Source organism: Molothrus ater, chromosome 3 (assembly GCF_012460135.2).
Source record: "Molothrus ater isolate BHLD 08-10-18 breed brown headed cowbird chromosome 3, BPBGC_Mater_1.1, whole genome shotgun sequence".
Lineage (NCBI taxonomy): Eukaryota > Metazoa > Chordata > Aves > Passeriformes > Icteridae > Molothrus > Molothrus ater.
This window is the reverse complement of record NC_050480.2, coordinates 5026427-5049787: the sequence shown is the minus strand read 5'-3', so window position 1 is coordinate 5049787 and position 23361 is coordinate 5026427. Positions and strand designations below refer to the sequence as shown.

The 23361-nt window shown below is 54.9% G+C and overlaps 1 protein-coding gene and 1 long non-coding RNA gene across 3 annotated transcripts; one reads left to right on the top strand and one right to left on the bottom strand.

Annotated features, from left to right (window-relative positions):
• The first annotated feature begins 68 nt into the window (after nucleotides 1-68).
• On the top strand, nucleotides 69-11750 carry LOC118685373 (uncharacterized). 2 transcript variants are annotated; one of them, XR_004979962.1, is made up of 3 exons: nucleotides 69-144; nucleotides 9404-9603; nucleotides 11545-11750. It is a non-coding gene; the product is annotated as an uncharacterized LOC118685373 (long non-coding RNA). The 2 variants fall into 2 exon arrangements; XR_008508272.1 differs by having other exon boundaries at nucleotides 83-144; nucleotides 9409-9603.
• A 9373-nt stretch (nucleotides 11751-21123) lies between these two features.
• Nucleotides 21124-23153, bottom strand: NKX2-2 (NK2 homeobox 2). The gene is made up of 2 exons (XM_036380398.1): nucleotides 22554-23153; nucleotides 21124-22132 (listed from the first exon to the last, which is right to left on the bottom strand). Exons 1-2 carry the CDS (start codon nucleotides 22807-22809, stop codon nucleotides 21564-21566), a joined length of 825 nt encoding a protein of 274 aa, XP_036236291.1. The 5' UTR covers nucleotides 22810-23153; the 3' UTR covers nucleotides 21124-21563.
• Nucleotides 23154-23361: the final 208 nt, after the last annotated feature.

Sequence of the window (23361 nt, the reverse complement as noted above, 5' to 3'; positions counted from 1 at the left end):
CCCCTCCCCGCCTCCCGCCGGCCCCCGGCCCCGGCCCCCTCCTCCCGGCCATTGTCCTGCGCCCGCCCGACGGCTCTTAAGCCCGGCCACGCCGGGGCAGCGCCGGAGCGGCTCCGAGCGGCCCCGGCCCCGCCGCCCTCGCCCGTAAGTACATGCCCGTTCCCCCGAGCCCCTCGCCACGGTGCGCGGCCACCCCCGGGCACAGCGTCCCGGCGCAGAGCGGCTCCCGCCCGGCCCCGACGGCAGCACCGGCCAGCCCCATCCCCTCTCCCGGCCGGGCTGCACGGCTCCCGGCCCCGGTACCGGCCCCTCGGAGCCGCTGCCGCGGGGTGCGAGGCCAGCGGGGACCCCCGCAGCACCGGGACCCCTTTAGGGCCGATGCTTCGTTTGCGGTGGCGTTTTCGGGTTTTTTTCGGTCTTTCTTCGTTTGTTCGTTGGTTTTGGCGCAACGAAAGGCGCTCCTGGAGCAGCCCGAGCCCGCGGGCGGGGGCCGGGCCAGCTGCGGGATTCGCTCCCCCGGCCCGGGGAGCGACTGCGGGGCTCCTGCCCCGGCACCCCGCGCCCGTCGGGGCCGCTCCCGGGGCCGCTCCGGGGCTGAGCGGGGTCTCGGCCGGGCTCAGAGGCCGGGGCACAGCCAGACCCCGCGGCCGAAGCTGTTCCCGCTCCCCCGGGCCGGGCACCGCCGCGACGGGGCGGGCGGAGCCGAGCGCGGGGAGATGCGCTGGGTGCGCACCCGGCCGTGCGCGGGGACCCGCGGCGCTGCGCCTTCCCCAGAAACTGATAAAACTCGGGGTGTTCAGTGAGCAGCCTCCCTCCGGAGCGGCACCGGTTCCCGAGGTGCTGCCGGTGCTCGCGCACGGACTCCCCTCTACGGGGACTGAGGCCGGTTTTGGGGAGCCAGGGGTACCCCGCACCCTCCAGACTGGACCCTTCCCGTCTCAAACCCCATCTTTTCCTGATCTTTTTGGAGGCAAGGCACCTGCAGCTCTGTGGTGATTGTTAAAAATAAAAGATCGGAGCACAGTTTTGCGTTTTAAACTTCGTGCTCCACGCTGAAATTCTGAGACCCCGGTGAGGGTCAAGAGCTAAACGGGTCCCGAATCTCCACGCGCTGCCGTCCAAATCCCGCCTTCCCGACAGCTCTACTCAGTTGCAGTCTTCCCACCATTCGGGCAGAATTCCTGGCACCTCCATCCTTTTTCTTTTTCCCTGCACCTCTCTTCCCCTCCCCTGCTCAAAAAAAAAAAAAAAAAAAAAGAAAAAAAAGAAGATGAGAGAAAAAGCAAAAGCCTCTCTACATCCGTGTGAGAGCAGCACAGGGGCTGCCCCACTGCTGCCCCTCGGGGTAACCCAGGGCGGGACACAGCTCTGTCCCCCAGCACAGCCACCGGTGCCCGCCAGTGTCACCAGTGGTACCAGTGAACTGCTGAACCGTGTCTGAGCCCAGCTCTTCCTTCATCAGAGTCTTCCTCCAAAGGCTGATCATTTTATTATTTTATTTTATTTTATTTTATTTTACTTTATTATTTTATTTTTTATTTTAGTTTTTTATTTTAGTTTTTTACTTTTTTTTACTTTATTTAAATTTTACTTTATTTTACTTTGCATTATTTTACTTTATTTTACTTTATTTTACTTTACTTTATTTTCCTTTATTTTATTTTCCTTTATTTTACTTTACTTTTTTTCTTTATTTTACTTTACTTTTACTTTTTTTTTTAATTTAACTTTATTTTATTTTGGCACCTGTAAGTTTTCCATCCCTACTGGAGCAGGTCCCCTCTTTTCTGGGGCTCACACTCCAGGAAGGAGCTGCTGGAACCTCCCTCCTCCCTGGACACAGAGGTGCCCGTGTGCTGTTGGGGCAGGGGGCAGCTTGGCAAAGCAGGAACCGTGCCCTGGAGATGGATGGATGGATGGATGGATGGATGGATGGATGGATGGATGGATGGATGGATGGATGGATGGATGGATGGACGGACGGACGGATGAGAGGCAGAGCGTGGTGTCCCTGCTTCCCTCTGGGAAGGGAGAGGCTGCTCCTGGTGCTGTAGGGAGGATTCCCTGCAAGCCACTGGGGCATTTAGGATCTCCCCGAGGCCTCAGTGCTGCTTTGGGGTCAAACCAGCCAGAATAAGGTGAAGGGCTGGGAGGGACTGGTGCTGTTTGTGTCAGACTGGCCCCGTAAGCCGGGATTTTGGGATGTGGCACAAGCGAGGTGGTTTGTAGGGATTATGGGGACAGGTGTGTCACCAGCCCCTGCTCACTCACCAGGACCCTGGACTGGGCACCTGGGGCGCAGGGAGAGAAATCCAGCCAGGGTGTCCCGGGACAGCAGCCCAGGAAGGGGGAGCTGGGGCAAAAGGGATCCTGAACACCCCGGCTGCCCCCAGATCTGCTGCTGGAGCTGGGATGAGGAGCCAGGTGGAGCTTCCCTGGTGGCGGGGCTGGGACGGGTCCCTGGGGCACAGCAGGGGCTCAGCCATGCCCTGCCCACCGGGGCGCCCCTGACCCTTGTCCTGGGGGCAGAGGCATCGCTGCATCCCCTGACAGAGCCAGGGAGAAGCACAGCCCGGGGGGAGCTGGCAGAAATGCAGCCAGCCCAACGCCTCGTGGCCGTTTTGCACTGAAAACACCCCAGAATTTTCCCCTCATCGGTGATGTTTGGGATAAAAAGCATAACTTCATTTCGGCGGTGGGTGTAAAGAAATTCCTTTTGATGTGGCAAATGTATCCCCAAAAAAACAACCCACTAACCTTGAAATCTTTGTCACTTATAGAACGTGTTTTTCTAACCTAACCCTCCATCACCTGCAGGTTCCACGCAAAACAGGACTTTTTCCTTCCCTGCCCTGGGAGGATCAAGCTGCAGATTCCATGTGAAGTAGTTTAAAAGCAAATTAAAAAAAAAAAATAAAATCAAACAAAAACAAAGAAAACCAAAACAAACAAAAAAGGAGAAAAACCAAAACAAACAAAAAGGAGAAAAACCAAAACAAACAAAAAAACCCCAAAACCAAAACAACAACGGCAAAAAAAACCCAAAAAAACAGAAAAAAACCCAAACAGACAAACCCAAACACATAGGAAATGCAACAGCAAAAAAGCCAAGAAGCCAAACTCTTGGGTTTTAATTTTTGGGGGTGATTTTCCCCGCTCCCTGATTACCCCCATTCCGCGGAAGGTCGCCCGGATCCCGGGCTGTGCAGATGTTATTTGCAGGAGTGCAGATGTTATTTCTCAGCCCGCCTTGTCTCCCGGATAATAATGACACATTCGGGGCTCATTTCCACGCATAAGTTGTCCTTTGCTGTGCGAGCCCGTGCCTGTCACAGCGGAGGTGTTGACCTCGGCGAGCCACAATTGACACGGAGATGGAGGCTGATTTTTTTGGGGGGGCGTTTTTCAATAATCCAGTATAAATGCTAATTTATTTCTCGGCCCGAAAAGCGATGGTTTCCTCTAAATAATCAGCGGTGGCCTCTCTCTGCACGGTGACAGCGCTGTGGTGGCAGTTTGCCTCGATTCGGCTCTCACCAATAATTTGCTGAGATTAAAAGGGTCTCGGAAACGGAGGCTTAAGGAATTGCTTTGTAAAGACGTGGCGAGATTGGAAAAGGAACCCGGGGTTTCCAGCGCACTCTAAAACCATTTCCACGTAAACCCCGGAATTAGGAGTTTGAAGTGGCGCTAAATGAGCTGTTCACAGGCAAGGCAAGAAATTAACCCGGCACCACCGGGACACCGCGGCCGCCCCTCTGCCTTGCCTGGGGAAATCGAGCCCTGAGCCGGGAACTGCGGGCTGGGATGCCCGCAGGAGGGATGCCCGGCAGGAATGCCCATCAGGAATGCCCACCAAGACCGGCACGGCCGCAGCAGCACACTCTGTGACAGGTCTGGTCTGCCCTAAAGTCAGGTTTAGGGGGTGTTGATGATAACTGTCATGGCATGATGTTTATCCTTGCGGTTGTTGGTTTTCCTTATGTGGCTTTTTTGGGATAAGCACCCCCCCACACCAATAAATATATTGGTCTCACACAGCCTTCCCTGGAATTCCTGCTTGCTGGATGGATGTGTTTTCCCGTGGGGTTTGGGTGACAAGCCAGCTTTCATCCTGCCTGTGAAAGGGGATGTTTCCAGCTCCTGAGCTCCCAGGTAAATGCCTTGTGTCCTCAGATCCAGCTGGGAGAAGTTTCTGGAAAGGGAAAAGAGTGTGAATGGGAGCAGAGCAGGTTCCAGTGCAGGCAGCTGGCAGGCAAAATATCCCAGAGCTGCTTTTAAGGTTTTCCTAATTATTGAGGTGGCAGGAAATGCTCCAGTGCTGTGTGATATTCCTGAGGCATCTCTTCCAGCTTTTCCTCAGATTACAGAACATGGATGTTTCCCTGGCACCACTCTATGCCTGGGTCCCTGATCCTGGATCCCTGATCCCAGATCCCTGACACCTGCCCCATCCCACCTGGCAGCAGCGTGTGCCACCAGCTCCTTTGTGCTGGGCTCACTGCCTCTCTCCCTTTGTTGAGGCTCTGTTTTTCATTCCGTATGGTTTTCCCAGTTTAATTAGTGGGAATAACAAGGCTGGCTTTCCCTGTGGCTGCAGCATGGGTGAGGGAACACCAGGGAATCCCAGGCTCCTGAGTTACTCCCAGGTTTAAATTCCCTCCTGGTTTGTGCTGCTCGTGACTGCTCCTGCCTTTGGAATGGGAGCCCTTCCACATGGTGGATGTTTTTCCATGGGTTTTACCTGGCCTGGGCTGTGGGATCACCATGGAATTCCTGCCTGGTTTGGGATGGAAGGGACTGGAAGGACCATCCTGTGCCAAGCTCCAGATTAGGTTGCCAGGGTCCCGTGCAGCCTGGCCTGCAGCACTTCCAGGGTTATCCAGCATTCCCATGCTCCTGGCTGCTGGGTTCAGTGCATGTCCAGGACACTGTGCTGCTGCTGGGGACTTGGGGTGAGCTTTATCCCTGTCTCTGCTGCCCAGGAGAGATCCTTGTGCTGGCAGGGAGGGTGAAGGAGCCAGAGGCTGCCTGTGTCCAGCTGGGAAGTTCACTTCTGACAGAGCTGGATCTGCACATGGGTTTTCTTGGGAAAGGGGAAAATAAAAAGATGGAAAAGACTCCATTTGGGTTTGGTTTAGATACAGTGTGAGGAAGTCATGAAGTAGAGACACTCCCTGAAGGATGATCTCCACGAATTCTACAATCAGAGCAATATTCCATGTACGGTTAGGAGTAACCATAGTGACTCGGGGCCCTGGAGCATCAAAGTGGGGAGAAATCCCCTCTTTTGGAGGAAAAATCCATCCCTCTTTTCTGTGCAACCCTGAGGAGTAGGATTGTGTCTGATGGGTGCAGGACCTAACAGAGGAATAGGGAATGTGTCATTTCCCAGGGATGTGCAGAGCCAGGGAAGACGGTCCAGTGGTGCAGCTGTGGGTATGAAATGGGGATCAACTGGGATTTTGGGATATTTATCCCCCTGGCAGCTGAGGAGCAGCTTCAGGGCTTGCTCCCTGTCACTGGAGCAGAAGGAGCTGGAGCCCAGACATGGCAGAGGTGGGATTAGCCTGGGACAAACCTGTGGCAGCTGAGGCTGTGCTGTGGGATCACCTCCAGATGGGACCTGTCCAAGGGACCCTGAGCCCCTTGTGCTGCTGGATCCTGCGTGCTGCTGGATTCTCCATGTTGGATATCGACTTCTCCTGGCCCTGTTGGGTCCTGCCAGCAGCTCCAGACTGTGCAGGGCTGGGAAACACCACACAGGCATCCTTTAAATCCCATTGAGGGACCCAGGGAGGCTGCGGGGCTGCGTCCTGGGGCTTGTGGGACAGCCTGGTGTGGAAGTGATCCAGATCCCGGATGGGGAATGGCCGGAGCTGGGAATAACAGAGCAGGACAAGACAGGGCCAGAAGGAGTCTGTTAAACTGGATTTATGAAGGATGTGGCCCCAAAGGAGACAAGTTCTGCTCTCAAACGAGCACGTGGTGGTGGGAGATGTCTCCCAGGCTTTCTCCACAGAAATCCCTGCTGCTGTAGCGACCTTTGCCTGGATCCAAAGCTGTTCCACAGGGAAATTCCCTCTGGGCTGTGGGAGGCAGTGGCAGGACGGATAAGTGTCCTGCTGATGCCTTCCCAGCTTTGGGAATCTGCTGTCGCAAGGAGCAGCATTCCCGTGTGGAACTCTGCAGTGCAGAGTCCCTCAGGACTGATGGACATTACCCAACCACGGGTTTGGGGCTCTCACTTGCAGGAGTCAGCACTTTGTGGGGGCAGAAATCCCTGGGAACATCCCATTGTTGAAGTGCTGGAATAAGCCACGCTTGGAAAAACAGCGGAGAAGTTTCACACTTGAACAAAGCCCCCGAGCAGATGTTGGAGAGGTGCTGGCCTCTTCCAGATGGGGTTAATAAAAGACTTCATTAGGTTAAAAAAAGAGGAAACTGAAGTTAAGGACCTTCTCCTGCGTGCCGTGCGTTTTCTCCTCCTCAAGGCCATCCTTTTTCCCAGAGCCCGGGTTCCTGCTCCGCCTCATTGTTCCCTCCCGGTGCTGCCGTGCCGGCTCTGACCCGCCGGTGTCACGGCTCCCCGGAGCTGTTTGTCACCATGGAGTTGGCTCTGCAAGGCAGGAGTGGCATTTCAATCACCCAAACCGGGCTCAGCGCTGCCTTCCCCCGGCACTGCCAGCGGGATGATCCCAAACGGATGCAGGGCTGAGGGGCTTCGTCCCTCGCTTTGCTTTTTCCCCCTGAAGATCTCCCACGGTGGAGCTGGGGGAGCTGAGGATGGAAGGAGACGTGGATGCCTGTAAGTCCTCCCTCTTATTTTCCTGCAGGAATCTGCCCTGCTCTGGAGCCCTTGGGAATCATGCTTGAGTCCTGGGGTGTGGTATTTTCGGGGTGCCCAGACAAGGGAAGGAAGGAATGAATCTTGACTCCATGTTCTTAGAAGGCTAATTTATTATTTTATGATCTATATTGTATTAAAGATACTATACTAAATAAATATAACACTAAATATAATAGAATCATGGAATAGCCCGGCATTGAAGGCACCTGAATAAATATAATACTAAAAAATACTATAGTATTTTAGTATTAATAAATATAATACTAAAAAATACTATACTAAAACTATACTAAAGAATAGAGAAAGGATACAGACAGAAGGCTAAAAGATACTAAGGAAAAACCTGTGACTCCTTCCAGAGTCCTGACACAACTGGACTGTGATTGGTCATGAAGTCAAAACAATTCATGTGTGGGACAAAAAATCTCCAACCACATTCCAAAGCAGCAAAACGCAGGAGAAGCAAATGGGATAATATTGTTTTCCTTTCTCTCTGAGGCTTCTCAGCTTCCCAGGAGCAAAATCCTGGGCAAAGGGATTTTTCCAGAAAATGTGCCGGTGACACTGGAGTTTTTACTTTCAGGGCAGTGGATCTCACAAGGGCAGGATTTGGGGTGTCCCACGGGGAGCTGTCCCCTGCTGGGCTCCAGGTATGTGGGATACACTCCCCAGCGCACAGCAGCACTGGGAACATCTGCTCAGGGAACAAGGGTAGGGCTGAGAGCTTTCTCAGGGAGTTCTTGGGTTTTGGCTCTTGCCAGGAGCCAGCCTTGATGACTCTAATTGATTTGGTTTTAATTGTTGTGGCAAGTCTGGTGCTGGGCTTGCCCCAGGTCTAACCCCTGCTCTGTCAGCCTTGGTCCAGGGGGAAGTTGGTAACTCCATGCTGCTGAGCCCCTCTTCCATCCCTAGGGGAGGAATTGGGGTCCATGGGAGGCGTGTGAGAGCTTTGGGTCTGTGTGAGAGCTTCGGGTCTGTGTGAGAGCTTTGGGTCTGTGTGAGAGCTTTGGGTCTGTGTGACAGCTTCGGGTCTGTGTGAGAGCTTTGGGTCTGTGTGACAGCTTCGGGTCTGTGTGACAGCTTTGGGTCTCTGTGCCAAACACACCCCTGTCCCCACTGCAAGGTGGGCTGGGGGCTGCCTGGTGGCCACTGCCAGGGTCATTCTCACTAAAAACAGGGAAACAAAAGGTCCTGGTGGATGAGGGAGAGGTAGGATGGGTGTTGTCCCTGGGAAAGAGCAGGGCCTGGGGCTGAGCACAGGGACAGGGACGATCCCAGCCTGGCGTGGGCTGACCCTGCCCAGCTCCACAGGGGGACATGACAGATTATTCCTCATTTCTCAGTGATTCCAGCTGAGCTTCCAACAGTTTGGGGCTCTGTGATGTGATCACAGAACCACTGAGGCTGGAAAATCCCTCCCAGCCCATCAGTCCAGGCTGTGCCCGACGCCGGCCTTGTCCCCAGCCCGGAGCACTGAGTGCCACCTCCAGCCCTTCCTTGGGTGGCCACTCCAAACCTCCCTGGGCACTTCCAATGCCTGACCACACTTCCATGAAGAAATTCCCTCTGCTGTCCAGGCTGGGATCTGCCCCAGTGCCTGGCACGTGGAATGCTCCCCATGCCAGTGCCAGAATATTGACAGGGCACCTTAGCCGTGTTCGTTCTGGCGTTAAACTGCTAATTAATTATGACATTTGTGCTACTTCATTCTGCGCCCTGGATCTGCAGAACCTGGCAGGCAGTTAATTAGCTCTCTCTATGCAAAGGATACAGAGGGAAAAAATAATTGCTTGAGGAATAGTCACAGCCTTCTCTCAGCAAGGTCCTACCTACGAGCTGCCTCAGAGCTGCGCTCCCAGAGACGCCTCTGTCAAAGGCCAATCCTTTGGAAGAGAGATTTGAAGGAAAAGGTTATCTGGGAGATGTGCCTGCCTGGCTGTTATTTAGTGCTTGTAAGTCCAAGGGAAATCAATTATCTAAACAACTCCCGTCGTGGAATGGGTTTCTTTATTCTTTTCTAAATATGTTCTCATCTTTGTCTGTCTGCGTGGGGCTGTGTGCAGCCAGCGAACCTGAGAGCGAGGGAGGAGCCCTGGCCTCTCACAACCCATGCCTGGCAAGGCTGAGGGGCTTCTCCGCCTTCCTGGTTGTTTAAAAATAGAATTTATATCCCAAAAGAGCTGTGGAGGGATGGGAGCCCCCCAGTTTCACACTCCCAAATTCTCTTCCCAAGTGTATCCTGGTTTCCCAGGCACACAAACGTGCCAAACCAGTCCAGGGGCTTCTCTGAAAGTGCTTTTGGGGTGGTGCTTGTGGTACCTTCTGCCTGTGGGCAGATCTTGCTGATTTGGGGGGGCACCTGTCCCCAGACCCCCCTGAGATGGCTTGGCAGCACATCCCCCTGGAGCAGGACCCCCGGGAAGCTGCTCCTCTGTTTTTCCACCTTGGCTGCTGCTGGAACAAGGGGACCTTTCAGGTGCCTTCAATGCCAGGCTATTCCACGATTCTAACCCAGATATTTTTTTTTTTTTTTTTTTTTTTTTTTTTTTGCAGCACAGCAGGCACTGCTCTCCCCATTTTCCGCCTTCTCTAACGAGGAAAGGTCCGTGACCACCGCAAGCTCATCAGGATACAAGAGCAGGTTTTTCCTTTGGGGCCAACAAAGACGAGGAGGAAACCAGGATAATGGAAATGGTGTTTGTGCCTGCAGGGATAAACAGGAATTTTCTTAACCAGATTGGAACCTCCAGCAGGTAACCTGCCCTCTGCTCCCCCTGCGAGAAAGTTGTTTTATTAGCAGATAGTTCCATGTTGAGGCTGCCACGGGAGTGTTGCAGTAATGGAGTTGACATCTATATAATGGAGTTGACATTTTATTCAAAAGGGAAAAGAAAAAGCTTTAACAAACAGGGGTGCCCCCCCTCCTCCTTCCTTTCTTCCCGTGTTTTGCTGCCATCGATCACATCAAGCCACACAAACTTTGAGCGGCCGCCCGTGCTGGCAATTTAATAAAATTCCATGCAGCACTGGGTGCTTCAGGGACAGGGTGGGGGACAATCAGCCTGCTGGGAACTTGAACTTGGCTGAGAAATCAAGGCAAGGGCTTTGTTCAGCAGCAAAGCACCACGATTCCAGTTGGTTCTTGGCGGCACGCTCGTGTTAACGTCGTGTGCTGGTCCCTGTGTGTGCTGGATGCTTTTGGGATAGGGAGAACAGGGATTCCTGGAGAACGGGATTCCTGGGGAACAGGGATTCCTGGGGAACAGGGATTCCTGTCATCTCCTGTCTAAGCTGCCTCAGGGATGGGTTGCTGCTGCAGGTTCTGGGGTGGTTTGGGTTGGAAAGGAAATCTCTCCTGTGTTCTCCAGATTCAGCAGAGCAGGTTTGGGACAGCAGGGACAAACAGGCCCAGCTGGGCCCATGGAGGTGACAGGATGAATTCCAGAAAAAAGATCTGGGGTAGAAGCACCAAAGCAGCCTCAGTGTATAACATTCCTGCAGCCATTCCTTCCTGTGTGGAATGAGCCATCTGGGATTTGTATCCCTGGTTTGGGTGAGCAGGGAATGACCCACAGTTGTCCCCTCTGGTTGTCCCTTGTTCTGGGTGAAGCAGAAGGATCACTGAGGGAAAAAATGAGCTCCCAGCCCCCAAAATGCTTCAGGGAAGTAGAGTATTTTTAATTAACTCAAGTTAAAAGTCCCTTGGGGGCATCTTTCCCCTGGTGTGTGATTTAAGTCACACATCTCCCTTTCCCCCCCTCCTGACAACCCCATTGCTGCAGCCCGTTGACATTTGTGTTTCTGATGTAATAATCAGATGCTAAAACACTGAGATTACATTTGGATCAACACATTTGGTTCTTAAACCCCGAAAGTAATTATCTTTTCTCATCTACAACGGATGGAAATATTATTCCATTAACCATTAAGCAGCTCTGAGCCGGGGCTGGTGTCACTGTTGCGAGGCCTCTGGGGATTTTAACCTCAGCTTTTCCCCTTGGCCAGAAACTTTTTGTGGAGCTGTGGGTGAGAGTTCACAGGTGGGAACTGCCTCCAGTAGAATGAAGATTCTCAAAACCTGGCCTCAAGCATTCCCAGGGATGGACACCTGTTAAAATCACGGTTAAATTCCTTTGGTTTTGTCTGGGTTTTCCTGGAAGGAAAACATCTTGCTGGAGCCCAAGTTAGTGAGTGCTCTCCGTGCACCCAGCTCTCCACATGGCTCCCTGCAGAACAGGGATGCACCCAGGGCCCCTCAGGCATCCTTTGGAAGGGATTCCCAGGGAGGAAATTGATAAGGAAGTCAATAACAGCACGTGTTTGAAGTGGAACTTCAGCTCAGGGCTGGGAACACTTGAGGAAGCTCTGGCCACAATTAAGCACTTAATCAGGAGAGAGCAGCAATTTCCCCAGCGCAGGAACCACCGAGTGCAGATCCAGAGGTGGGAGGGAAAAGTGTCTCTGTGGCAATTAAGATCCCTTCTGATGGAGCCTGGGGATGGTCTCGTGGAGAGACTTTTGTTGCAGAGTCGGGTGCCAGGAATTTTCAGAAACACAAACCCTGGTGCCTCAGATGCCACTCGGGGAGTAAAACTGCTCCTCCCATGCCACTGCTGCTCAGTGGAGCCTCTCCTGCTGGCGCTGCTTTCCCTCCCTTGGAATAACAGCTGAAATTGTCTCTTCTTCCCCACCAGGCGCTGGCTGGAGACCCCATGCAAGCATTCCAAGGATAAGAGGTTTCCCGGGCAGTTTTCTGGATGCAGAGCTGCCTGAGGAAGGTGCTGGTCCCTCAGGAGGATGCACTGGGGCTCCTGCCCTGCTGCTTTTGCTTTTTGTTGTTTTAGGGGCTGGTTCCTCCCCTGTGCCTCACCCAGCAGGTGGGGCTGGGCTGGGCTGGGCTGGGCTGGGCTGAGCTGATGATCTCCCTGCTCCCATTTTTCCCTCCCAGGGAGCTGCTCCGTGCCCAAGCCGTGGCAAACTCAGCTGCATTGTGTGAGTTCTCTGCTCTCACCCTCCTCCCCAGTCCCAAAGCTTTCAGGGCAGATCTGGGAAGCGCTCAGTGCTCTCTCCACTCGTGCCATACTCGATTACAGATAACGCTGTCGAGGTTTATTGCTGATGTTTTCTGGTTTGTTGCCTCTGTGGCTTCTCAGAGCTTCTTGTTCCATCTCCAAACGGCAATGAACACGAGCCTGCCGCTACCAGCGTGGCTTCTCCTCCTTGGAGCACCTGATTCAAAGTCTCCTGAAGTCACTGGGAGTTTTTCCAGTGGATCTCAAGTCAAGACTCTTCCAGGCTGGCGCTGGCTTTGATGGGCTTCGAGTGTGGCACACGAGGCACAATGGGCTCCTTGTTCCTCTCCAGCTCCCTGGGAGCCGTGCTGAGCCGTGCTGAAATCATCCCAAATAAATGCAGATTAAACCCTTGTCGTTATTTTGGGGGGGTTTCAAGGGGCACAGACAAAGCTGGGATTGCTCTGAGTGCAATTACCTCTGAGAGCTGCGTGGGCAGCTCAGGAGGTGGAAGAAGAAGCCTGGAGTGGTGGGAGTTATTCCTTAAAAACTGACAGTACGGATAAACGACCTGTCCAAGCAGGTAGCTGGAACATTTTTAGCTGCTCCACTGTGGTGTTCCTTCCCAAAGGTGCCCAAGGCAGCCAGGGGAGGAGCTAAGGGTGGCTTTTCCCCCTGCTGACTCCCAGGCTGCAGCCAGATGGGATGGAATAAATCTCTCCTCACATACAGCCAAGCCAAAACAAATATTGTGCAGTGATTAAGTGGCAACCCAAACAGAGGCAGGCATCCCGCGGGCTGAGGCAGGAAACCTTGGGCTGCAAACCTCAAGACACTGTTAACTTAATTTGATTACATATTTGATGGCTATCTGGAGTGGCCCATGAATTATGGATGGAGAAAAGCTGCTGTTTGCCTTTAAAATCGAGCTGCACAAAGTAGAGACTGAGTACTTGGGGGTGTAAATGCTGTTTGCATGGGGCACTGGAGAGGTCCCCAGCGTCCCTGCTGGTGACCAGGGGCAGGAGCTGCTGGAAGGACACGTGGAATTCTCCCTGTCTGATAATCAGTGGTAATCATCAATTAGGGAGCAGGAGCAGCAAAGCTCTTCAGCTCCCCTGTGGCTGAGCTGGAGCAGGAAAACCCCAAACCCAGGTAGGTGCTGTTCCCTGCCCTCGGGGTGTGAACAGAGCCCGGCTTTGGAACAACAGGGTGGAGCTGAACTGGGATTGCTCCCAGATTCCTGTTTGAATCCCGGCACAATGGCAACAGCCACATGGAAAATCTGGGCTTGTTTATTGTTTTCTTCATGCCAGTGGCACAAACCCGATGATGTGCCCAGCCAGATGGCTTCAGGCACGCCACTGAGTTGATTTATCCCTTCACAGGTGCTGGGAGATCCAGGGAATAAAACAACACAACATATTTTCCAAAGTCAAAACCTCCCAAAGACAAATTAAGGAGCTGGTGTCTCTGGGCAGCCACACAAACCAGGATAGGTGGAGCTGGATGTCACAGGGGTTTTCCCAGGTCTGCCACAACACTGCCAAATCCCTGCTGGACATTTTTGCTGGCACTGGAGGTGACAACATTTTGATGTTGTGGCCGTGTGGCCCAGCTGGGAGCCACTGATGTGCTCCAGAGGGACTTTGACGGGCCAAATTTTGGGTGGGTTTCTGTCAGGCAGGACCACACAGCACTGGGGCTGCTCTTCCATAATGAGGCATTCACTATTTATTGATTATTTGCAAACCCTGGGTTCAAGAGGAAAAGAGGAGAATAAAAATTTATCCTGAATGGACTCCACCATGGGAAATAAAAATTTATCCTGAATGGACTCCACCATGGCGAAGTGACCTCCAAAGTTACCGTTCCTCTGACTTTTTAGCTACACTGAGCAATCTGTTTATTGATTAACTTTCCCCAAGACTTTGTGTGGGAAAGGAGGTTGGATTTCCTGTGTGTGGAGTGCTCTGGGATGCTCCAGGAAGGAATTGGGTGCACAGTGAGTGACCATTCCTCCTCCTCTCCCTCCCTCCTCGCCACAATCAGCTCGCTTTGCTCTTTGATGGCTCTGGGGTGTTTTATTTTCACCTCATTCAGAAACCCTTGAGAGAACTGAAATACAAAAAGCTGGGGATGCTTCCATTGCCTTTTTTCCGTGTAATATGGAGTTTTAAGTGGCCTCACTCGAGAGGGACCAATCAAGGAGCTGCCTGAAACCCACAGCAAACAGCTGCCGCCCCAAGTCACCGCTAATGACAACGCTGAATTCCCTTTTGTCCTGGGTTTCCATCCAGCTGTTCCCTAACTCTGAGAGGGACATCAAAGGCAAGTCCTGCACTTATCCATAGCTTAAAAAGCATCCCCTGAGCCAGGAGGGGGTTTTTCCCTTTAAGGCCTTTGTCTTTGGGCATTTTGGATATTTAGGATCGCACAAGGAGTTTCCATCCTGGCTGCGATGTGGCAGGAGGAGCTTGATGAGGTGCCTGGCACTGCCAGCATTCCCTTGGGTGTGGAAATCCATGGATCTGGTGCAGAGGAGCACAGACAGATTGGGATGGCCACGGTGGACGAGCACCAGTGGGGCCAAGGGCCTGTGAGGATGGAGTGGGTGGCAGGGAATTCCCAGTGGGAGGTGTTGAAGGGGTGGTGGCCCCTGGATCTGGGTTTGTGTCCAAAATCACTGCTGATCCCTTCCCTTCCTCACCTGTGATGGGTCTGATGTGCAGCCAGGGCCCCTCTCCCTGCTGGGGGAATTCCAAGCCCCTCTGGATACGTGTGGGACAGCATCTCCTCTCACTCCTGGGGCACAACGAGGCTGGCCTAGGAATCACTGGGAGTCACTGCTTTAGTCCTGGGCTCACCCCATGGGCTCTACCTCAGCCAAAGGGGCTCCAAAACCACTTTCATGGGATTGCTGTGGGATTTTGGGAAAACACCTGGGGAAAGGACTCAGGGGTCACTTTCCTGCAGCTCCCTCTGAAATGTTTCAGGCTGATCCCTGCCATTCTCTGGGAATGAATAACACTCCTGCTTGTGTGCAGGCTGTGGAAGGAGAGTGCAGCCCTTCCCAAGCCACTGGAGTGTGAAGGGGAGGAAGAGGATGAGCAAAGCCTTCAGCCACGCTGCTGCACCCCCAGGGAACACCTGCACCAAGGAAGGTTGGGAAATCGTGTTACCCGTGGGATGTGCTGCCAAGAGCTCCTCTGTGCTGTGGCAAAGGATGGAGACACATCCCTGAGGATATGAGGGATTCATGGCCATTTCTACCCAAAATTTATTGAGGCTGAATCGCTTGGCCTGATTTTTGGGTTAAGATTCCTGTGTAGTGCTTTCATCTCTTTTAGGAGTCAGTGACTTTTTGTGTGACAGCTCTCACTGAGAGAGGAGAAATAATGTCTGGATAACAGCTGGGAAGCTCCCCAATTGGGGAAACCTTCCAGGGATGCTTTTTTTAGGCTCTTGAACAACCAGAGCTGAACTCTTTAGACACCTCTCCCCTGCAGGATGCGTGTAGGAGCCAGGAGTGGTGCATCCCACAGGTGGTGGGGAGGAGCAGCTCCATCCCTGCATATCCAAAGACACAACCACTTCTTAAACCTGTTTTTTTTTTTTTTTTTCCTGAAATAGTTGAGCCTGCTTGGCCAGACCCAATCAGAGGCAGTGATTTGACAAGCATGATTTGGCACAATTTATTTCTTGCAGTTTTTATCTCACGGAGAACTTTCTCCCTGAACTGGGGCTGAATCCCACAGAAAGCAGCAGATCCCAAGGCAGGATTAAGGCACTCTGTTTGCCCAAGTGAACCTGGAGAAATCCCAAGGAGGTTTGCCTGAGCTCTTGGTTTTTCCCAGCAGATCTGGGATATTTTGCATTGAGAGCGTGGATGTGACTCCTGGTGGTTTAATCCCAGATATGTCAGTGGAACTCAGGACAGTGCATGAACCCCACTGAAACTGCCCAAACCTTTGTATGACCCAATAAAATTATGTTCAATAAAATTACGTTCAGACAAACTTTGAATTTTGTGGCTGGTGAGACTTGTGGGGCCTGTGGGAAGGAAGGATGCTGCACCCAACCGTTCTGCAGCCTTAAATCCTCCTCTTGTTTTCTTTTTTTTTTTTCCCCTCAATCAAGTGCTTGTCCTTTGCAGCTGAAGCATCCCAGGTTCTCTGAGTCTACTGATAATTTAAATATCGGGGAGGGAGAGGAGGTGGGGACATTCCCCAGCCTTGGGCAGGAGAGAGGGAGAGAGGGAAAGCAGGAGAGAAGGAGAGAAAGAAAAAGGGAAAGAGGGGAAGAGAGGAAGAGGAATAGAGGGAAGCTGCTGCCTGCAAGGGCCATGGGGGAGCTGAATGGAAGGGTCTCTCCTGTGTCTCTCTCACGAGAAATTCTCTGATTCTCTACAAATTATTACTGTTAATTAACGGCATTGTGCAAAACGCAGTAAATTCGCCAGCACTGAATGAAACCCAAAATTCATTGAGGCATCACCTGGAGAGGGAGAAGCACAGGGCTGCCCTGAGGCACTCACCTGTCGTGCCCAGGTGCCTGATTCCCTCTGAGTGTTCAGGCTGCACTGTCCCCAGTGTCCCCAGTGCAGGGAGGGAGCTGTCCCCGTGGCTCCCTATGGGGCCGGAGGGCCGGGAGGAAGCCATGGATGTGCTCCCTCATCCTCCCCAGCCCTCCGGAGCTCCACGCCATCCTCGCCATCGGTTTGTTTGTTCTTCCAGCGTGGAGAGGGCGAGAGCTGAGCACCAAACCCTGCCCGGGCTTTGGGGACACTCTGCTTGCCCCAAAGGTGAGGTTCTGGGGCTTGGGGACGCTCTGCTTGTCCCAAACGTTGAGTTCTGGAGCTTGGGACACTCTGCTTGCCCCAAAGGTGAGGTTCTGGGGCTTGGGACACTCTGCTTGTCCCAAGGGCGGGGTTCTGGGGCTTGGGACACTCTGCTTGTCCCAAAGGTGAGGTTCTGGGGCTTGGGGACACTCTGCTTGTCCCAAGGGCGGGGTTCTGGGGCTTGGGACACTCTGCTTGTCCCAAAGGTGAGGTTCTGGGGCTTGGGACACTCTGCTTGTCCCAAGGGCGGGGTTCTGGGGCTTGGGACACTCTGCTTGTCCCAAAGGTGAGGTTCTGGGGCTTGGGACTCTCTGCTTGCCCCAAAGGCGAGGTTCTGGGGCTTGGGGAGTTTGAGGGGTGGCACCAGTCCCCCATGAGGGTCAGGGGCCAGACCTCGTCACTCCCCGAGCTCCGCGCTGCATTTCAAAGCGACGCCCCCGGTTTAGGGTTCAGGCCGCTCCTCCTGCAGGCCGGAGGGGCCTGTCCCACCCCTCCAGCGTCCCGTCCCTCCTCTCGGTGTCACCGGGCGGCTGCGAGGGTCCCCTCCCCTCGGGGTCCCGGGGGCGGCCCCGACGGCGCGTCCCTTATCCAGCAGCGCCGCCGCGCGGCCATCCCGGCCCGGGGACGGGGGTGTCGCTGGGGACAGGGACACGGAGCCTCGGGGTGCCCGGCTCTGCCGTGCCCGGGGGCGCGGAGGGGCAGCGCAGCCTCCGCCCCGTCCAGCGCCGGGCTCCGCGGGGCTCTGCTGCCTCCCCGCGGCCGCTGCCTGGGCTCGGCAAATAAACCGAGCGCAGCCCCTCGTTCAGAGCAAGGAACCCCTCCAGGGGCGCTTCTCGGGGAGCTTGGGAGGGTGTCATCCGCGGGGGAGCCGCCGCAAATCTCCCCGAACGCGGCCCGGGGTCGCGGCTCTCCCCGCCGCCCCAGCGCCGCCCCCCGGCCCTTCGAGCCCCCCCGGCTCCTTAATGAACCCCGCCGAGAATTGCCCTGGCGGTCGGTAAATATTGGCTTAGCTTCCCCTCGAGCGGCTCCTCGAGCAGCCCCGAAAAACCCACAGCGCTGCCGCCTAAGCCCTACAGTCAATAGGGGACGGGGGGAAGCCACCGCCGGGCTCCGCGGGGAGAAAACCGGGAAAAGGAAATGGAGAGGGGCCTGAAGCTCGGCCCGAGCTTCCAAATCCCCAAATCCCGACTCGCGGGTCGTGTCGCGACCCAGCCCCGCCCTGGCGGCCGAGAGGGGCTGCCGGGGCTGCCGGGGCCGGAGGGGCCGGAGCCCCATCCTGGAAGCCTCGTCCGAGCTCTGCGGGCCCGCTCCGAGCCCGGGGTAGCTCCGGGCACCGCGAGGATCCCGCGCAGCGCAGCGCGTCCCGCCCGGAGCGCGGAGGATGCCCGGGCTGGGGGCTTCTCCCCGCTCTTTTTCTCTTTTCTCCCCTGTTTTCCTTCCCTTCCGTTATTTTTCTTTTTCTGCTTTCTCAGATTGTTTTTTCTTCCTTCGCTTTTTCTTATTTTGTTTTGTTATCTTTTTCTTTTTCCTCTTTTCTCTTCTTCTTTTTATTTTCTTTTATTTTTCGTTATTTTTTCCGCTCTTCCCTTTTATTTTTCTATTTCCCCCCCTTTTTCTTTTTTTTCTCTATTAATCGTTTTTCCTTTTAAAATTTCTTCATTCTTCCTTCATTCATTTTCCCATTTTCGTTACATTCTTCCCCTCTTTTCTCTTCCTTCTTTTTAAAATGAAATAAATCATTCCCCCTATTCTTTTATTTTTTTTACTTTTTAATTTCTATCCCTCCCTTTCCCTCTCCTCCTCCTCCCTTCCTCCCTCCCTCCCTTCCTCCCTCAGCCGGCCCGCCTTGCACAACCAGGAGCGCGGACAAGAAAGGGCCATTTCTCCGGGAGGCAGCGGGACGTGCCAGCCGGGCTGGCGGTACGGCCGGGCCGCGCAGGGAGGCGGCAGCTGCAGCCCAGCCCGCCCTCAATGCCGCCTTGTTCTGCCCCGGCCTCCGCGGCCGCGCAGCGCGGCTCCGCGGGCTCCTGCGAGGGGACGCGCTCGGGGCTTTCGGTGGGGAGGGGGACGGGGGGGGGGGAATTTCCTGTGAAATGAGAGAGAAACTTGTCAGAGAAGAGGAGAGTCTCTGTTGGCCTTCAAAGAGAGAGCAGAGAGAGCGGGATTCTTTTTCCTTGCGCCCCCTCTTTTTTTTTCTTTTTTTTTTTTTCCTTTTTTCTCTCTCTCTCTCTTTTTTTTTTTTTTTTTTTTTTTTTTTTCCAGAATAGATATAGCACGAATTTTTAATTCGCCTGCCTTTCACAGACAACAATGCTGGGTTTGAAAGCTGGGCACAATTTGGGTTTTGTGAGGGGTCCCCGGCCCAGCTGGCCATATGGGATACAACATGTAGAACATGCCGAACAATGAGCGCGAGTGACAGCCCGAACAAAACGCGGAGGACACCGCTCCCTGACTCCGCGCTCCGCATCAATGCCGAGCCCCAAAAAACAGAAAACAGCCAAGGCCGAGGCAGGCGAGGCTCAGGGAGGGCGTCCCCCCGCCCCCCCCGCTTCTCCCGCACCGTCTCTCCCGGTTTTTCGCCGGCTCCTTTGGCTTCCTTGGCTGCGGCTCGTTAATATGCACGCCTCTAACATGCTCACCTCCCTGCCTCCCCCATTGTGCTGCTCTCTGAAGTCTACTGTATATTGTGCAAAGATAGACTGGCCCGGCAGCACGGCAGATATAAGGCCACGGAGGTTAGGGCCACACAACTGGTTTGATAGACTCGGCACAGCCCGAGGGGAATGAGGGGAAAAAAAAACAAAAAACCAAAAAACCACCAACCAAAAAAAAAAACCACCACAACAAAACCACCCAAACCAAAAAACAAAGAAAAACGGGGGGAAAATGGGGAGGTTTTTTTTTAATTAAAAAAAAGTAAGGAGGAAAAAGTGACAGTTTTGCGTCTGTCCGCTCCTGGCTCGCACGCCGGGTTTGGAGAAGGGAAAACCGGCTCTCGTCGCCGTGTCCCCCTCGGGTGTGGGACAGCAGCGGAGCTCCCCAGGGCTTGGCTGCCCCGCGGAACGGCCGCGGCTGCTCCGCCGCTGCGCGGAGCCTCGGTGCTTTGGGGATAGGAGTAGGGATGGGAAAAGAGCGGAGGAAAAATGTAGGAAAAGGATAAAAAACCCCAGCGGAGGCTGCAGGATGCGCTGGGGCGGCGGGGCCGGGACGTTGGAGAGCCGGGATTTTGCGGGATTGGGATTGTGCGGGATTGGGATGCTGCGGGGCCGGTACCGCTCGTCTCTTTGGCATTGAACTGCCCCGTCCTGGCCGGGCTCAGCCCCGCGGGACGGGGCGGGCTCTGCACCGGCCCCACGGCTCCTGACAAAAGCCTGTTTGGATTTGTTTTCGTTTTTTGAAGCATCTTTAGCAGCCTGAAAGCCGCAGGAGCGGGCGAGGAGCCGCAGCTCTGCCGCAACCCGCCGCGGGCCGGGCTCGGTCCCGGTCCCCTTTACAGCCCGGCAGAGCCGCCCAGCCCCGCCTCGCCTCCCCCTTGTCTCTTTCCCTCCTCCTCCGAGTTTTTTGGGGGGGTTCTTCCGGTGTTAACCCTTTCCCCTGCCCTGCCTGGGCCGCCGGCGCATCCCCGAGGGCTGAACCCCGAAGTTTGGCTCTCCCTCCAGCCCGGGGAGGGGGCAGCGGGGCGATGCCAGAACCCAAATCGCAGCAGCACCGAGGAGCAGAACAGCGCACTCACAGACAGAAAACAGGAAAATATAAATTCTCCCCGCTCCGCGTTTTTCGCCGGCGGATGAAACCGACTGGCCCCACCAAAAAAAAAAAAAAAAAAAAAAAAAAAAAAAAAAAAAAGGTCGTTTTTCCCCCAAAAAAGAAGCTCAGGGGGTGGAGGGGCGAGCGTGGGGCCCCGCTCGGCCGTGTCACCCCGGCCGGGCCCAGGCAGGGCTGGCTCGGGGGATGCGGGGCGGCCGCCGAGGCCGCGACTTTCCGTCGTTGTTATCGGCTCCTTCTCTACTATTTTCCCTCGAAAAGCAGCTTTAAAAAAAAATAATAAAATTCATATTAAATGGCGGGGAGGCCGGGCGGGGCGGGGGTGCCCAGGGGGCCGCTCTCCGGGCCGAGAGGGTTTCAGCGTCCGCGGGGCTTTTTCCTCCGCTCGGGAATGGTTAAGGCGAGCCCCAAATGGGAGAGAGCGAACGGAGCGCCCCGGCCGCGGCTCACGGCAGCGACAACGACCGCGACAAGGTGCAAAAACACCCCCGCCAGCAGCTGTCGGGGCCGCAAACTGCGCTCCAAGGGCAGCGCCCGAGCTCCCCTTTTGGGGTGCCCCGCGCGGCGGCCGCACCCCCGTTCCTCACAAAATCACAGGAGCAGCGGGGGGGATTTTATTCTTTATTTTTTTTCTTTTTTTTTTTTTTTTTGTAATTCTGACGATCTCCCCCCCCCTCCCCTTTTTTTCCTCTTTTATTTTATTTGTAGGTAGACAGGACCACTCTGAATGGCGCAAAAATTTCTGTAAACAATGACGCACAAAAAACACCTCCCTTCCCTTACCCCCCGCCTCCCCCCGAAATGAAACAGAACCCCCCCAAAAAAATGGAGGGGAAAAGAAACGGCAGAGGGAAAGAACCCATAATAATAATAATAATAGCAATAATAATAATAATAGCAATAATAATAATAATAATAATAGCGTTTCCCTCGCCATTCCTTCCCCCGCAGTTTTGTTTTTTTTTTTTTTTAATTTTCGGAGCATCAGTCTGTCTCCTTTTTTTGTTTGTTTTCTCTCTCTCTCTCTCTCTCTCGGTTTGTGCCTGTTAATTCTGTGTTTTCCTCCGCTCTCGGGGGCGTGTGCGCGGGGCCCTCACCAAGTCCATTGCTGCGCCTGTACCAAGTGGTGCGCTGTGGGGTACTGGGGGCTGCCGGCCGCGCTGTACTGCGCGTTGTACTGCATGTGCTGCTGCAGGGACTGCGCGCTGTACGCCGAGAACGGGATGCCCGCCTGGAACGTCGCGGCTGCCAAGTCCTGGGCTTTGAGCGTGTGGCAGGGCTTGCCGTCCCTGACTAGCACCGGCACGGCCACCCGCCGCGGCGAGGGGAGAGGAGTCACTTCCATACCTTTCTCGGCCCGCGCCCGCTTCATCTTGTAGCGGTGGTTCTGGAACCAGATCTTCACCTGCGTGGGGGTGAGGCGGATCAGGCTGGCCAGGTGCTCCCGCTCGGGCGCCGACAGGTACCGCTGCTGCCGGAACCGCCGCTCCAGCTCGTAGGTCTGCGCCTTGGAGAAGAGCACCCTCCTCTTCCTCTTCTTGCCCGCGTCCCCGCCGCCCACCGCTTCCTTCTCGTTGTCGGGCGACTCGTCTGCCGACGGCTCCGGGGACTTGGCCGAGGGGTCCTGGCCGCCGCCGCCGCCGCCGGCCGCCAGCCCGTGCACTGCGGACAAGCCGTGCCCGGTCAGCGGAGGGCGACGGGCCGGGGGAGCGCCCCTCCGCCGCCCCCCGCATCCCTCCCGCCGCCCGGCCCTGGCGGGATGGAAGCCGGCCGTGGAGAGAGGCAACCCCCCCATCCATCCACCCATCCATCCATCCATCCACCCATCCATCCATCCATCCATCCACCCACCCACCCACCCATCCATCCATCCATCCATCCATCCATCCATCCATCCATCCATCCATCCATCCATCCATCCATCCATCCATCCATGCATCCATCCATCCACCCATCAATCCATCCATCCTTCCATCCACGGCTCCCCAGCTCCCGGCCGGGACGAGCCGCAAGTGCCCCCCTCGAGCCGCGTCCCTCCCCCAGCGCCCCCCAATCTCGGCTGCCCCGTCCCCACGGCACTCACGGGAGTACTGGATGCCCTCGGCGCTCGCCAGCCAGCGCGTGTAGGGATTATCGCTGTTATCATAGAAAGGACTCTTCAAAGGCAGCGTCGGAACAGTGTCCAAGGGGGTTTGTCCCAAAACTCCCGCTTTCCTGGGCGGCTCGGGCGCCTCGCTCTCCTCCTCGCCGCCCTCCGCCGAGCCGTCCTCATCGTTGGTGTCGGGGAGGTCCAAAATGTCCTTCACCGAGAAGCCCGTCTTTGTGTTGGTCAGAGACATGTTCCGGCCAAATTCCGCCTGGGAAAGTTGGAGCCGCGGCTTGGCCGAGCCGCCGGGTCACGGCTGGGCACGCACACGCCGAGCGGCGACAGCGACACTGCGCAGGGACACGGGGAGGGACCGGGGGGGGGCCATGGCACGCGTGGAGAAATGGGGGGGAAAAAAATAGAATAATAATATGGATTTATAGAAAAATAAGCGGCGGGGGTTGTGCGGGAGAAGCGGCCGCAGCGACGGGTCTCTGCGCGGTGGTGGTTGTTCAGCCACGGGGGAAAATTCCGAGGGCGGCAGCAGCAGCTGGTTTCGGGAATAGTTTGTAACTCCAGGGGAAAAAGAAAAAGAAAAAAAAAAAAAAAAAAAAGAAAAATAAAGGGGGGAGGGGGGGGAAGAGACACCAAAAAAAAAAAAAAGTAAAAAAAAAAAAAAAAGATCACTTCTGGATCTTGTTCAGCCGCGCCGAACCCGCGCCTGCCGCTGGAAAATCCCGAGCCATTGCTGGAGCGAGGAGTCCATATAAGGCTGGTCCCCACACATGAACCTGCCGAGAGGAGG

What these genes read in the sequence shown, in the direction of transcription:
- NKX2-2 (XM_036380398.1), bottom strand. Translation starts at nt 22,809, where the DNA reads ATGTCTCTGACCAACACAAAGACGGGCTTCTCGGTGAAGGACATTTTG. An exon ending in CGAGGGCATCCAGTACTCCC is followed by an intron (nt 22,133 to 22,553) that starts GTGAGTGCCGTG and finishes GCTTGTCCGCAG; the next exon opens with TGCACGGGCTGGCGGCCGGC.